The sequence below is a fragment of the Podarcis cretensis genome (assembly GCF_951804945.1).
Source record: "Podarcis cretensis genome assembly, chromosome: 5".
Lineage (NCBI taxonomy): Eukaryota > Metazoa > Chordata > Lepidosauria > Squamata > Lacertidae > Podarcis > Podarcis cretensis.
Window position 1 is genome coordinate 80,004,287 of NC_137174.1, and position 14,645 is coordinate 80,018,931.

The window sequence follows — 14,645 nt, forward strand, 5'->3', positions numbered from 1 at the left end:
GCATCTAATAGCTGAATAGCAATCTGTATTTGGCAATATACACAGCTATCATGTAGTAGTCAACATTGGACATGACATTTGCAATAATGTTCAGTAAATTTCATCACTTCTTTTACCATTTGGAGGGGAAATTGTAAACATGTTAACAGTCAAATATGATTTTTTTGTGCCAAATTCCAGTTCTCAAATTCAAATATCAAATCCTAAAAGAAAAAAAGAAATATAAAATTGCATCCAATGTTGATTTAAAAAATAATAATAATAATTGGTTTGAATCAGGGTGCCAAAATCAACTATGGTTGGATCATGTCCAGCAAGTCCCTTTGATTATCAAGAGAGTTATCACAACATAAGGGCACTTAGGATTGTTTTACAGCTCATTAACCTTAATTGAAATGAATTCAGCTTAGTTTATTGCCTGTTGACCAAGAGATTTCAAGACACGTTACTGGACAGAGGTTTGTTGTTATCTACCAAATGGGCTCCCCCCCCCCCTTGTTATCTATGAGGAATTTCTTTACAGCAGCAGTCTGGCTGTGGAGAGCCAAAAGGCAACAGGCAAAAGCGAATGGCACTTTTCATAAATGACGAGGACAGTTTTAATGGGCCAGCACTGTTTCCTTTTAAAAATTGTTGCTTTTTCAAAATTTCAATTTTTATATAATATACTTCTGATTTTCACTAGATTCCCCACCCCAATATATAATATTAGCTTGCTATTATAGTTGTGGCAAGCTATTTTTGCTTGTGAGCCATCCTAGGTGAGGTTGGCAAGATGTAAATCCAATATATAATTAAGGAATACAGAACATAACAGACATATGCATGTCTACTTAGAAAAAAAGTCTCAATGTGTTCAATGATACTTACTTCCAAATGAGTGTACAGTGGTACCTCGTACCTTACGCTTTTGTTCACATGTCATAAGTTGTACCTACTTAAAATGCATGCATTTTTCTTCCAGCAATTCAACTGGTTAACATTCATAAACCATATCATGTCAACTGTGCAAATTAATATTGGCGAAACTGAAGATGTGGTTGTTTATGCTCCAGACTATCTCAACAAGCTAAAAGCTATCCTTAATAAATACTCTCCCAGGTATGTATGCAAGATACAGTTTAAAGTTTTGCTTTTTACATTGCTAATACGTTCCACTGTTTAAAAAGAAAAGTCACCAGATTCTACTTCTTGTTTTATCATTTAGAGAAATTCAGAACTACATGAGCTGGCGATACATAATGGATATGGTAAACACTCTAAGTCGTAACTACAGGGACACAAGGAATAATTTCCGTAAGGTGCAGAAATTCATATTTTGTTTTATATTTAACATTTAAGATTTACAGTGTCTAAACTATGGGTAGGCAAACAGTACTTCTGTCTTGTCAGGATTCAGCCTCAATCTGTTAGCTGCCATGCATCCTCCAACCGCTTCCAGACACTCACACAGGACCTTCACTGCCTTCACTGGTTCTGATTTGAAAGAGAGGTAGAGCTAGGTATCATTCACATACTGATGAACACCCAACCCAAACCCCCTGATGATCTCTCCCAGTGACTGAATGTAGATGTTGAAAAACATGGGGGAGAAGACAGAACCCTGAGGCACCCCACAAGTGAGAGCCCAGGGGTCTGAATACTTATCCCCCCCCCCCACTTTCTGAACATGGCCCAGGAAAAAGGAGCGGAGCCACTGTATAACAGTGCCCCCAGCTCCCAGCCCCTCTAGACAGTCCAGAAGGATGTTATGGTTGATGGTGTCAAACGCCACTGAGAGATCCAGCAGAACTAGGAAACAGCTCTCACCTTTGTCCCTAGCCCACAGGAGATCATCGACCTGTGCAACCAAGGCAGTTTCAGTCCCATGACAAGGCCTGAATCCCGACTGGAAGGGATCCAAATGGTCCACTTCTTCCAGGCGTGCCTGGAGTTGTTCAGCAACCGCTCGCTCAATCACCTTGCCCAAGAATGGAAAATTTGAGGCTGGGCGATAGTTGGCCATATTGGCCACATCTAAAGATGGTTTTTTAAGAAGCAGTTTTGACTTAAGGATATCAGAAATGCCTCTGCCCAAGACCCTGAAGAGCCAATGTCAGTGTAGACAATGCCAAGCTAGATGATGCAGTAAGAGAGCATTGTAGGTGTTCATAAAGTGTATTGCTGGCATAAACAAGCATCTGCATTCATATCACTTGCTGGTAATGCAACCAGGTCTATGCACATCAAACCTAATATAAAATGACACCATTGGCTGTCTTGTTTCCTTTGGGCCCAATGCACACTGCAGCTATTTGTCTTTAAAGCCTAAATGGCTTGGGTCCCAAATACCTGAAGGGAGCACCTGTCCTCATGTAAATGCATGTTTTTGAAAAAACAAAACAAAACACCACATCCCTATCTATGCTCTGGCACATATAAATCTGAGCGCAACAAAAACTGCATTGGGACAGGCATGTGGAATTGATACGGGTGAGCCAATATTTAGAAAACATATTTTAAAATGTTCTCTGAAATCCCAAGGATTTCAGAGGTATCCTCCTGATCACCTAAACGGCTCTTGCAAATCACTCCAGGGAAAAAGCAGGCAGTTGTTTGTTTACCTTGCCTTTTCTCCAAGAAGCTCAAGAGGCATGAGGTTTATATAAGTCCAACTTGTCCTCTTCTTGAACTGGATAAACAGGTTTCAGAATCTATAGAGGTGAAAGTACATGTGATTGTTGAGGGTGCCCAGACATTGGCTAGATGGGGACGGGCAAAAGCTGAGCTGTGGAAATGTCGCTGTGATTAGGAGTCATGGAGTTGGGCCAGTACATCTCTAGAAGGAAAGAAAGGTCAGTATAGCTGGATAAACAAAGGCAGAGCCAGAAAACTCATATGCAATTTCTCTTCTGAAAAATGCACTGTCATTGGATTGGGACCATGCATGTTTTCAGACAGTGTATACAGAGCGGTAAATGTTACCTCTAATACAGCCTTCCCCAACTTCTTGCCCCAGGTTGAAGAAAGTTGCTCCACTAGTTCTCTGTCCAGCAAACTGGAGTTTATTTTGTTCTTCTTTAAACAGGAGATTGCACCCATAGGAGAATTGTGCATGGTGTGTGTGTGTCCACTGTAGTCTGTGTTTTCAATGGCCACTAGTGAATTGACCATAGCAGATGGGTGCTGCTTATATTATGCATTCGATTTCTAGCTTGCTACTCCATCTTTAAGAAAAAGTGCCCAAGGAAGTTAATGAAACATAGAAATACCAAATCCATCATCACTATATGCTGTATTGTGTTACAAACACAGGGCACAATCCAAACAAAGTTAAGTCCCATTGATTTCAGCGGAAAAGCGTACATGAGCCAAGTTGTCCTCTTGAAATAAGTAGGCCAAAAGGAGCTTAACTTTGGCTGGATTGCAGCCCATGTTGTCCTTATTTCGGGATCTGAGTTGTCTATATGAGTGTTTGTAGGGGTGAAACAAATTAGAAGTCGAAAGATGGCCCCACTCTGTTCAGATATTCCTTTGCAGCGCTAAATCACAGGCCCGTTGAAAAGAAAAGGGGGGGAGAGTTCTGAAATAATGCAGTCTGCAAGGGAGTTAGACTAGAGGCAGGCTGTTCTTTTCTTCCAGTTTTACTGATAACACCTCATCTCTGCCTTGTTCTTTATGCACTTATTAGGATTGAAAACAACCTATTTTTTCCCAGCGCCTTTAATTTCGTCCAAAGGGTGGAATTCATAAATGATTACTTAGAACTTCATACACAAGGTCAAGTGAACTGGCAACTGTGGAGAAAGATACAGAAATAACTATTTCAGTAGTGAGGGAAAACGACATCATTTTTGCATTCTTGCTAGCTTAATTCACTGTCCACACACTAAGCTGTAAGCCAGGCATGGGCAATGACCAATTGCTGTTAGACTGCAGCTCCCATCATCGCAGGCCATTGGCCATGCCAAATGGGGTGAACAGTTTTCTCAGCACAGGCCATGTTACCCCCATATAGCACTGGATATATTCATATGGAAAGATTCTACCGTGATCCATGAAAGGTTTTTTGAAATGCACAGGTTGTTGGCAACATGTGTGGCTGATAAAGTAGGCTCCCCAACACACACTTTTGGTGCTGTGCCATGGGTGGTAGTGGCAGCAGAATGAACGCTAACGCCTCCAATTGTGGGCGCCCTTTGCGGGACCGCGCACAGCACCCCTGAGCCACATCAGACTTACCAGCTGGTTGTGCTGGCCCGCCTTCCTGACGTCGCAGTCATTGGGGGTTCCCGCCAAACCCCGATTCAAATAATCCAATCAGTGGCTTTGGTGAAGGCGGGGCCAGCCGAGCGAACCGCAAGTGAGCAGGCTTCAGAATCACTCTGTATCCAAGCAGAAATAAGCAATAGAATTCCAAGAGTTCCCTCATACACTGTTTCAAGGTCTTGTGGCGAAACTGGACCCCAAAGAATGCTTTTTCTTTTGACAGCACACTGATGTGGTAGGAGATAATGGGACCTTAAGAGTTATTGTGGGCTACAGTTGAAAACAAAGCAATGAATGGATTCACATTTGTTTGTCTTAAAATTAAAAACTGGTGAATAAAAACTGCATTCCAGAACGTAACCATGAAATCTTCTACACTGCTATCACCCCAAAGCCAGTGTTTTTCTGAAGTCAGAATAACTTTGAACTGACCCTTCTGTAATAATAGACTTCTTTTCAAAATGTAAAGCAAGAAAACCACTGTGGTGGGCCGTGGAACGAAGAACTCAGCTTGCCAGAAGATTGCTTTGATGCTTACTAGCACGACTGTATCAGATTTCTCTACCATAGCGTAGTTCTTAAGCCTCAGCTTCTTCTCACCTAGTGCAGCAAGGTCACTGAAGGTAGAATCTGCACAGCCCAAGGATACTGCTTTCTTTGAGGCAATAGAAGGCACATGAAACAGTAGTAAGTTTCACTGAAGCTGCAAAGTTTCATCTAGCTCTAATGGTCTGCATGCAGAGCTGTGAAATTGACTAGGAGCTCTTTCTGCAGGGGAGAGATATGACAGTAATCTGTATGGCACTTGCAAACCGGTTCTTCAGGAAATTCCTCAGCCCACCTGTTGCTGGAGTTTTGAATTTGAGACTGAGTTCTGCCCTGCCAGCTTTCTCACAGGAACATATAAACAGATGAAGCTGCCTTATAACAAGACAGGTCATTGGGTCATCTAGCTGTTGTCATGGCACACTCTCCATGACTATGACTCCCATCATCTCCAACCATTTGCCATGCTGGCTACAGTAGAGTTGGAATCCAGCCATGTTTGGAGGGCACCACATTGAATACTCCTGGTCTACAATGACTGGTAGTGGCTCTCTAGGGTTTCAGACAGAGGACCTCTCCAGCCCTATGTGGAGATGTTGGGGGTTGGACCTTCTGCATGCAAAACCACTGCTCTTCCACTGAACTACCTGCCCCCAGCATCCTTAAAGGACACCAAAGGGAAAGGAAGGAACTCCTGTTGTATCAAAAAGTAGTACACAACGAACACGGGCAAAGCCAGCTGTTCTGCAGCAGTCTAGGTCACTTTGATTTTCATAGGGCTCATTCCCTATAGGATGCAGCCTTGAATGAATGGTGTCTCCACACTGGGCCCTCCATATTACCCAGAAAGTGGGTTTATATCCAGAAGAGGCTCACTGGTTGGGGCAGAGCCACTGCTTTAGCTTTCCCGCAGGTGGGTCACTGTCACTTACTGAGAAGAGGAGAAGGAGGAAGAGGAGGAGGTGGCCAAGTGGGAGGTGCAGTGCTAATGCAATGGCAGGAGCAGCAGATGGGCGGGAGAACATTTCAGACCTGCAATCATGAAGACGCAGAGAGAGTTGCATGGGCTCACTTAACCTGTGTTCCTGTTTAAATATCACTTAATGTCTATTAACACCAAGCCCTCGAGATTAATTGAAAGCACCTAGTGATGCTACAAAGTCTCTCCTCTTGCTTGTCACCAATTTCTCAAATGCTTATGCTTAATAGGTGCTTTACGGCACAACCTCGGATCCTGCTGTCTGGCGCCGTTGCGCAAACTATGTCAATGGCAACATGGAGAATGCTGTGGGAAGGCTGTATGTACAAGAAGCATTTGCTGGAGACAGTAAACACATGGTAACACTCTTAGATCATTAACTGATTATTTACTGGGTATTTAAACAGACATTCGCTTTGGATTATTGGTGGGAATGGCAAAAGCAGTGATGTTGTTGCAGCACAAAATACTTCAAGCCACTTCCCCCCCCCCCCCTAGTGCAGTGGTGAATGAGGGTGAAGTCGTAAGAGATCACTCTCTCTGTTTGGCACTCAGTAGGACAGAATTTTGGTGCCAAAAGCAGAGATGAAACTTTACATCTCGCACATTGAGGTTTTTTTTTTTGAAAAGTAGGCTTAAGAAGCTGGAAGAGACATCTTTTGGCAGACAGGCTGATGATGGGATTATGTGTCTCTTCCTGGACTGTAAGCCAAGTTATTAGCTAATAATGCAGATTAGAAGTCCTTGCATGTTGTAGAGTGAAGGTGCTAAAGAACAGTAGATTACAGGAAAGAAAATTCAGTTTAATGCACTTTGCTGAAATTGAGGAGGGGTGTGTTAATTGACCCCCCCCCCCATCTTAGAATAGATTTCCAAATACCATTTTATTTTTATTTTGTCTAATGCTTCAAAAGAAACCATTGGGGTTTGCAGCCTTCTCCTCAGGAGCAGTGGCCAAAACATGCCAATAAGAAAAATGTATCCCAGGCTAATCATGAGTCCTCATATAATCACAATTGACCTGGATCTGTGTATCCGTGAAAGAAATGGTGATCTACAGAGCTCTGTCTTCTTCCTGCTGAACAGATGGTCAATGGAAGATGGGAAGTTTACTCCCACAACTGGGGGTGGGGGTGTCTCCATAAGCAGAGCAGCAGGTATTGCCATCTGGCACTGTACCTATGAGTTTGTGGCTGGAAGGATTATATTGATTATATCGGCTTCCTGATGCAGGCAGTTACCCCTCCACCCATCTTATGGTGGGTGAATCGCCTGCATTCAGAGTATTCCTTGCTGGACTGGAGTTTGGTGAATGTGTTCCATCTTCACAAATTTCAGCAACCAGTTAAATGACTTGCCAAAGACTGGAATCTATACAACGGGCATACATACACCTAGAGAAAGGCAAGCCACAAAGGTGATTTAAAAACACCTTTGCATACATGCGTGCAGGACCGGATTTGGGTTTGATGAGACCCTAAGCTATTGAAGGTAATGGGGCCCTTTATATGTCCAGCTGTCCTTTTGTCAGCAACAAATTGTCACTGCTTTTTTGGGTTGAATATATGCTATATGGTAATTTGTGGACCTAATAGGTATCTAAAGCCATTAGCACATAACAAAATATGAATTTTATCAAAGTAATGGTTGAACTAAAATACAATTAAGAAGTATATTAATAGTGATAGTGGTATTTTAGGGAGCAGGCTAGCAGGTGGGGCCCATTACTTACATCACAGGAGCTTGCACAACACAAACCGCTGTTGCTGTATGTAGGTTTTATTTTATTTGTTTTTTATCTCATATTTTGGAAATGTACATCCAGTGTCTTTTTTCTTTAAATTTTTTGGGGGCCCCTGAGAGAGTGGGGCCCTAAGCTATAGCTTGTTTAGCTTATACGTAAATCCGGCACTGCGCACATGTGTGCCCCAAAGCATACATGTGTGGCTGATAAAGTGGGCTCCACACAAACACACTTTTGGTGCTGTGCCAGGGTATACATGTCTCATTATTAGTCTGTTGCAGAGTGAGGTGTCCCCGGGTTTACCATATGAATAAGATGGAAGGAAGCAGCTCAAGAAGGACTGGTAATTATATTTTCATAAAGGAGACTTGGAGGGTCACTTAGGACCAAACTAGATGTAACTCCAATCCTGAGAATGCATATATTGTTGCATTAATAGCAGCTGTGGGGAAGCCTAAGCAGCTTTGCAAATAGTGCCAATGGGGAATTTCTCTTTACATGAAGATGAGAACACAGGAAGATGACTTATACTGAGACAGATAATTGATCCAACCAGCTCAGTGTTGCCCAGTAGTTGTCTGTGTGGTGCCCAACAGACTCCCATCGTCCCTGACCTTTGGCCATGCTGGATCAGGTTAATAGGAGGTGGAACCATAGATGTGCACTGCTTTGCACTAACTGGCAGCAGCTCTCTAGGGTTTCAGACACAGAACATTCCCAGTCCTACCCAAAGGCACCAGGAAGTGAACCTGGGACCTTATGCATGCAAAACAGATGCTCTACCATTGAGTTACTGCCCTTCCTAAATACAAATTGTAGCATCGGAATGGTGATTCTAGTCAGGACCACAGCAGGAAGAGAAAGAATTAAGCATCCTCTGCCCGCCCGCCATCACAGTTATGAGGCTCTTCAAGCTTCCCAGCTTGGCTCCTGTTTACATAACTAAAATGTGCACATTATGGGCTTTCATGCGAGTCACATCTAGTTTGGCTCTAAACTACAAGCTGCTACAGGTTTAATAGTATTCACTTCTCACTAAGGGATACTAGCATCTATGGGACACGGGTAGCGCCGTGGTCTAAACCACTGAGCCTCTTGGGCTTGCCAATCGGAAGGTTGGAAGTTCGAATCCACACAATGGGGTGAGCTCCCGTTGCTCTGCCCCAGCTCCTGCCAACCTAGCAGTTCGAAAGCACGCCAGTGCAAGTAGATAAATAGGTACCGCTGCGGCAGAAAGGTAAACAGCAGTTCTGTGCACTCTGGCACTTGTTACAGTCCTCCATGAGCCAGTAGCGGTTTAGTCATGCTGGCCCCATGACCTGGAAAGCTGTATGTGAAAAACACCAGCTCCCTTGGCCTGGAAAGCGAGATGAGTGCTGCACCCCATAGTTACCTTTGACTGGACTTAACCATCGAAAGTCCTTTACCTTGTTTGTTACTAGCATCAGTGGTTCTGTTAGGAGGAGGCTAGGACCACAAATTCTCAGCAACCTCACCAAACTCCCCTTTCCAGGAATCTTTATTGGAAGCCATGGCAGATGAACTAGTATTTAAACCAATATAAGTCTGCAGCATAGATATACCACTATATTTTCATTTGAAGGCATAGAAATGTTTTAAGTAACAAAGGTGTTTTTTTCCCTTTTGCAATAACTCCACTCCTTGGTAACTTTGGCTTTGCCGTAATTTGACCTTGAAAAATAAAAATAGTCGTCGTTGGTCTATTTTGAAAAACAAGAGCCAATGCTTCCATCAGTGGCAACTGGGATGCAACATGCCAGAATGTCACCCATGTATGATAAAAATTGAACGATTTAATCTTGTTGTACTGTACATCCTCAGGTGCAAGAGATGATCACTCAGATTCGTGAGGTTTTTATACAAACACTTGATGAGCTCAGTTGGATGGATGCAGAAACCAAAAAGAAAGCAGAAGAAAAGGCAAGTTTTTAATTTTTATATACATTTAAAAAAAAAATAGAATTTGAAATTTGGAGGCCAATGAAAGCCTGTTACTTTCTTTATCCAAAAGAGAAGATCAGAAATAATTCATTGCAAAGAGTGGAACAGGTAGAACATTCTTCATGTAACACAGGGTTTCCCAAACTTGGGTCTCTAGCTGTTGTTGGACCAACTCCCATCATCCCTAGCTAGTAGGTCCAGTGGTCAGGGCTGATGGGAATTGTAGTCCAAAAACAGCTGGAGACCCAAGTTGTGGAAGCCCTGATGTGACATATGGGCTTATTTCATTGTCATAACAACATAGGAAGCTTCTTCATGCTGGTGCAACTAGATCAGTATTGTCTGTGTTGACTGCCAGTGACTTCCTTGGGTTTCAGGCAAATTGCTCTCCCAGCCCTTCTTGGGTGATATTATTATTACCTGCTCTTCACTAACAGGTCCCAGGGCAGGTTTGTTGTTTAGTCGTTTAGTCGTGTCCGACTCTTCGTGACCCCATGGACCAGAGCACGCCAGGCACTCCTGTCTTCCACTGCCTCCCGCAGCTTGGTCAAACTCATGTTTGTAGCTTCGAGAACACTGTCCAACCATCTTGTCCTCTGTCGTCCCCTTCTTCTTGTGCCCTCCATCTTTCCCAACATCAGAGTCTTTCCCAGGGAGTCTTCTCTTCTCATGAGGTGGCCAAAGTATTGGAGCCTCAGCTTCACGATCTGTCCTTCCAGTGAGCACTCAGGGCTGATTTCCTTAAGAATGGATACATTTGATCTTCTTGCAGTCCATGGGACTCTCAAGAGTCTCCTCCAGCACCATAATTCAAAAGCATCAATTCTTCGGCGATCAGCCTTCTTTATGGTCCAGCTCTCACTTCCATACATCACTACTGGGAAAACCATGGCTTTAACAATACAGAGGGCAGGTTACAGCCATCTAAAATTCAACATGAAAAACAGTTAAAATATATCACAGTCCCAAGAACAGAGCCATCAAAATACATATCTCATGTGTCTGAGGCCATGGCAAAGAAGAGCATCTTCAGCATACAACAAGGACAAGGAAGACTTGACTTTCCCATCGCTTCCAAAACCACTTTGGGAACTGGTATCATAAACAAAGTAGCAGTTTGCCCAGACCACCACTCATTGACTGGGTCTGGTTTGCAAAATCTAGAAGAGCAAATTGAAAAGCCTGTAGATGACTTCTCGCCATCCCTATGATGTCTGAATATACAACTTGATTCCAGTTCACCAGTGACCATGGTTTATTTTTTAGGCCATAGCAATCAAAGAAATGATTGGCTACCCTGATGAGATTCTGACGGATACTAATAAGCTGAATGCGGAATACAAAGATGTAAGTACATATGAAAAACTATTTTGGACAGCAGAGAGTGTTTAAGATTTAATGGTAGCAGGTACCAAGTGTCTACCTTGGAGGTATAAGTGAAAAGCCTTATGCCAGTGTGGTGTAGTGGTTAAGAATGGTAGACTCGTAATCTGGTGAACCGGGTTCGCGTCTCCACTCCTCCACATGCAGCTGCTGGGTGACCTTGGGCCAGTCACACTTCTTTGAAGTCTCTCAGCCCCGCTCACCTCACAGAGTGTTTGTTGTGGGGGAGGAAGGGAAAAGAGAATGTTAGCCGCTTTGAGACTCCTTCGGGTAGTGATAAAGCAGGATATCAAATCCAAACTATTGTTGTTATTATTATTATTATTATTATTATTACTATTATTATTATTATACAGTCCACGCAGCAGTTCCTCTATTCCAGCTGATGGGAGCCATAGTCCAAAACATATGGGGGGTGCGAAGTTGGGGAAGAATACTACTCGAGCAACAGTGCTCCTCTAGTTTTTCCCTACCCTCCAGCAAATAACACAAGCATTTCTCTCTCTTTCTTGTAAGCTGCACTACAAAGAAGAAGAATATTTTGAGAACATTATTCAGAACTTAAACTTTAGCCAGAAGGAAAGGCTGAAGAAGCTTAGAGAAAAAGTGGACAAGGAAGAGTACGTATTTAAATGGTTTACACTGTGAATGCAGTGCTTAAAAAATAATAATAATCTGGTTCTGGCTATTTGCAAAAGTGGCACCTGTTGGTAGCCAGAAGGGTTCATGTTAACTTCATGTTAAAGGAGATATTCTTGCCTTTGCACCAGGTCTCATGATTTTAAAACAAAGTTGGGGAATCTTGAATTCTATTCCTAGTATCACAGCAATCAGGAATTGAAATACTGTACCTCGTAATTTCTTTGTGTGCACTGTTCTTATTAAGGGACTGGAATGGAAAGCTCTTGTGGGGAGGGCAATGCACACATACAGTGGTGCCTCGCAAGACGAAATTAATCCGTTCCGCAAGTCTCTTCGTCTAGCGGTTTTTTCGTCTTGCGAAGCAAGCCCATTGACGGCTTAGCGGATTAGCGCTATTAGTGCTATTAGCGGCTTTTAGCGGCTTTTAGTGGCTTATCGGCTTAGCGGATAAGCAGATAAGCGGCTTAACGGCTTAGAAAAAGGGGGGGGGGCGCGAAAGGAAAAAAAAACCCCGCAGGAACTCGCAAGACATTTTCGTCTTGCGAAGCAAGCCCATAGGAAATTCGTTTTGCGAAGCGCCTCCAAAACAGAAAACCCTTTCGTCTAGCGGGTTTTCCGTCTTGCGAGGCATTCGTCTTGCAGGGCACCACTGTATTCTCAGGATCAATTCCCCTAAACTGTCCCCCATTGAGCTTAACTGCGGTTCAGTGGTATGTCAGCACCAATGTTAGCTGTGATTAATGCTAACTCAGGTTCCCACTAAACCAGAGCTCCTTGCAAAGGTCCAGTAAGAGTAAAACTGAATGCATGTGCTAGGGAGCAGCCTCTGTCATGATCTATGGGCATTCATTAGCATGTCGGTAGGGAGCCTCCATGGGTGCAGTGGCCTTCAGTCATGCTGCCCACCCATTTGCCCAGCTGAGCTGACAGGCAAACAAGCATACCAGGGAACTGAATGCTGAATCAGGCTTTCAGTCTTCTAACAGTATGCTATAGTGTATTCCTCCATGGCAAACCATTCATTTCAATGAGACTTAAAATTCATGAGAACATGCCAGTAGGATTTTGCCTCCTGTGACACATTGTGTCAGTGTATCCAGCTGTTAACCAGAAGGTTGGTGGTTCGAGCCCACCCGGGACCCCTGCATTGTAGGGGGTTGGGCTAGATGACCCTCAGGATCCCTTCCAACTCTACAATTTTATGGTTCTACTTTACTGGGTATTTATTTAAATGAAATTCAGATTTAGAGAGATTCAATGCCTTTCAGTTTTCTCCTCTTGCTGATGCCATCCAGTGCCGGATTTACATATACTGTAAGCTAAACAAGCTATAGCTTAGGGCCCCACTGTCTTGGGGGCCCAAAAAAATTAAAGGAAAAAAAACACCTGGATGTACACTTCCAAAATATAAGATAAAAAACAAATAAAATAAAACCTACATACAGCAACAGTGTTTTGTGTTGTGTAGGCTCCTATTTGTTATGGGCAAATGGCTTTAGATACCTATGAGGTCCATAAATTACCATATAGTATATATTCAACACAAAAAAAAACACAGTGACAATTTGTTGTTGACAAAGGACAGCTGGACATATAAAGGGCCCCATTACCTTCAGTAGCTTAGGGCCTCATCAAACCTAAATCCGGCCCTGATGTCATCCGTCATCAACATGTCTCTTCAATTTTTCATAGGTGGATAAGTGGCACAGCTGTCGTCAATGCCTTTTATTCAGCAAGCAGGAATCAAATTGGTAAGCTGAGTCTCTCTTAGAAACACTTTCTGGCCATGTGGTGAGAAACGGGTTATTTCTTGTCCCCTGTCTCAGCTCAGATCAGGTCAGAAAGTGGACTTTTTCACTTGTTGATCTCTCTGGCTTTTTCAACATGGTAGTTTATTCTGCTTTCCCGATGTTTCCCTAACTTTTGATTTCTGCACTCTGTTTGAGCTTTCACAGAATGTAAAAGCCACTTCCAGAAATATAGCAGAGTACACCATAAGTTTAGTATCCATTTCTGTGTTATATGCTTCTGGAAAAAAATATTTTCCTTTACAATATGTGAAAGCTCAAATATAATGCGGAAATTAACAGTTAGGGAACTACCAGGGAAATGCAATAAATTGCTGTAGGAACACAGTGTCCATCTCTCTACCGGCTCAGCAGATTTATGCTGTACTGCAGTATACAATAACATCAGGGACTCCAGCTCCCATCAGCCCCAGCCAGCAAGTCCAGTGGTCTGGCATGATGGAAACTGTAGTCCAACCACATCTAGAGGATGTTGCTACACCATGCCATACTATAATTTTGGTGTTGTGTGTCCTTGACCTGCAGCAGGCAGTCTTGTTATCCAAAATGCTGTCCTACTATAGACGTTCAAAAACATGTTCTGCTTCATGGTTTCTTGTCCTATTGACATTGGCCAGATGCTTTAAAGATGAGCTGCTTTAGCAAAGGAAGCATCTTTTTCATTCTTGCTTCCTTTGGAAAATATGAGAGTATCGACTTGACACACTCAACAAAGCACAAATCAAGTTGGAGGGGGATAATTTCAAAGCATTTTACTGGAGTGTGTGCTTTTGCTGAATTAATGTATTGCTTATTTATTTTGTATTCATTATACTGATGCAGTCACTACCGCCAACTGTCTGGAAGAATGGGGGAAGCCTGCAGCCTGATTCAGTGCTGGACTAAACTTGCCTTTCCGTTTTATTTGCCTCATTCTTCCATTGAAAAAAAGGGGGGGGAGATTTCTGTTCATTTCTCTGGATAAGGGGAAATTACAAGTGTGGGAGGCTGGCTTCCTTACTTACAAACAAGATGACAGGGGTGAGGTTCCCCTGCTCCTCCCCAATGCTTGGAAAGAAAGCATCAAAGCTCTCTATCCCTCTGCAATATGTTTTCTCCACAGACCACTAGTCTGTAATATTTTAGCATAGCCCTCTATACCTGAAGTGCTTGTGAATCCAGAAGTTAGCCATGTATTTATTATTTACTAGTCAGTTTTATTTGTGAGATATAGCTTTACTTTGTGTTAATATTGCATTTAGTTTTTATCTAGTTTTGAGGGAATTTTATTGAATGTCATTGTTGCATTTTTATCTAAAACACTTAGATTTTATTATTATATTTAACAGTATAA

General features: G+C 42.8%; 1 protein-coding gene across 3 annotated transcripts in view; it reads left to right on the plus strand.

Moving 5' to 3' along the window:
- Window positions 1-14,645, plus strand: part of MME (membrane metalloendopeptidase) — a 70,323-nt gene that overhangs the window by 39,950 nt on the left and 15,728 nt on the right. For all 3 annotated transcript variants that reach the window (XM_079977854.1, XM_079977853.1, XM_079977855.1), the window contains exons 11-17: window positions 965-1,101; window positions 1,208-1,301; window positions 6,004-6,132; window positions 9,360-9,458; window positions 10,746-10,826; window positions 11,379-11,482; window positions 13,197-13,255. In XM_079977854.1, coding sequence (XP_079833980.1) covers window positions 965-1,101; window positions 1,208-1,301; window positions 6,004-6,132; window positions 9,360-9,458; window positions 10,746-10,826; window positions 11,379-11,482; window positions 13,197-13,255 — 703 coding nt within the window. The remainder of the gene's footprint in view (window positions 1-964; window positions 1,102-1,207; window positions 1,302-6,003; window positions 6,133-9,359; window positions 9,459-10,745; window positions 10,827-11,378; window positions 11,483-13,196; window positions 13,256-14,645) is intronic.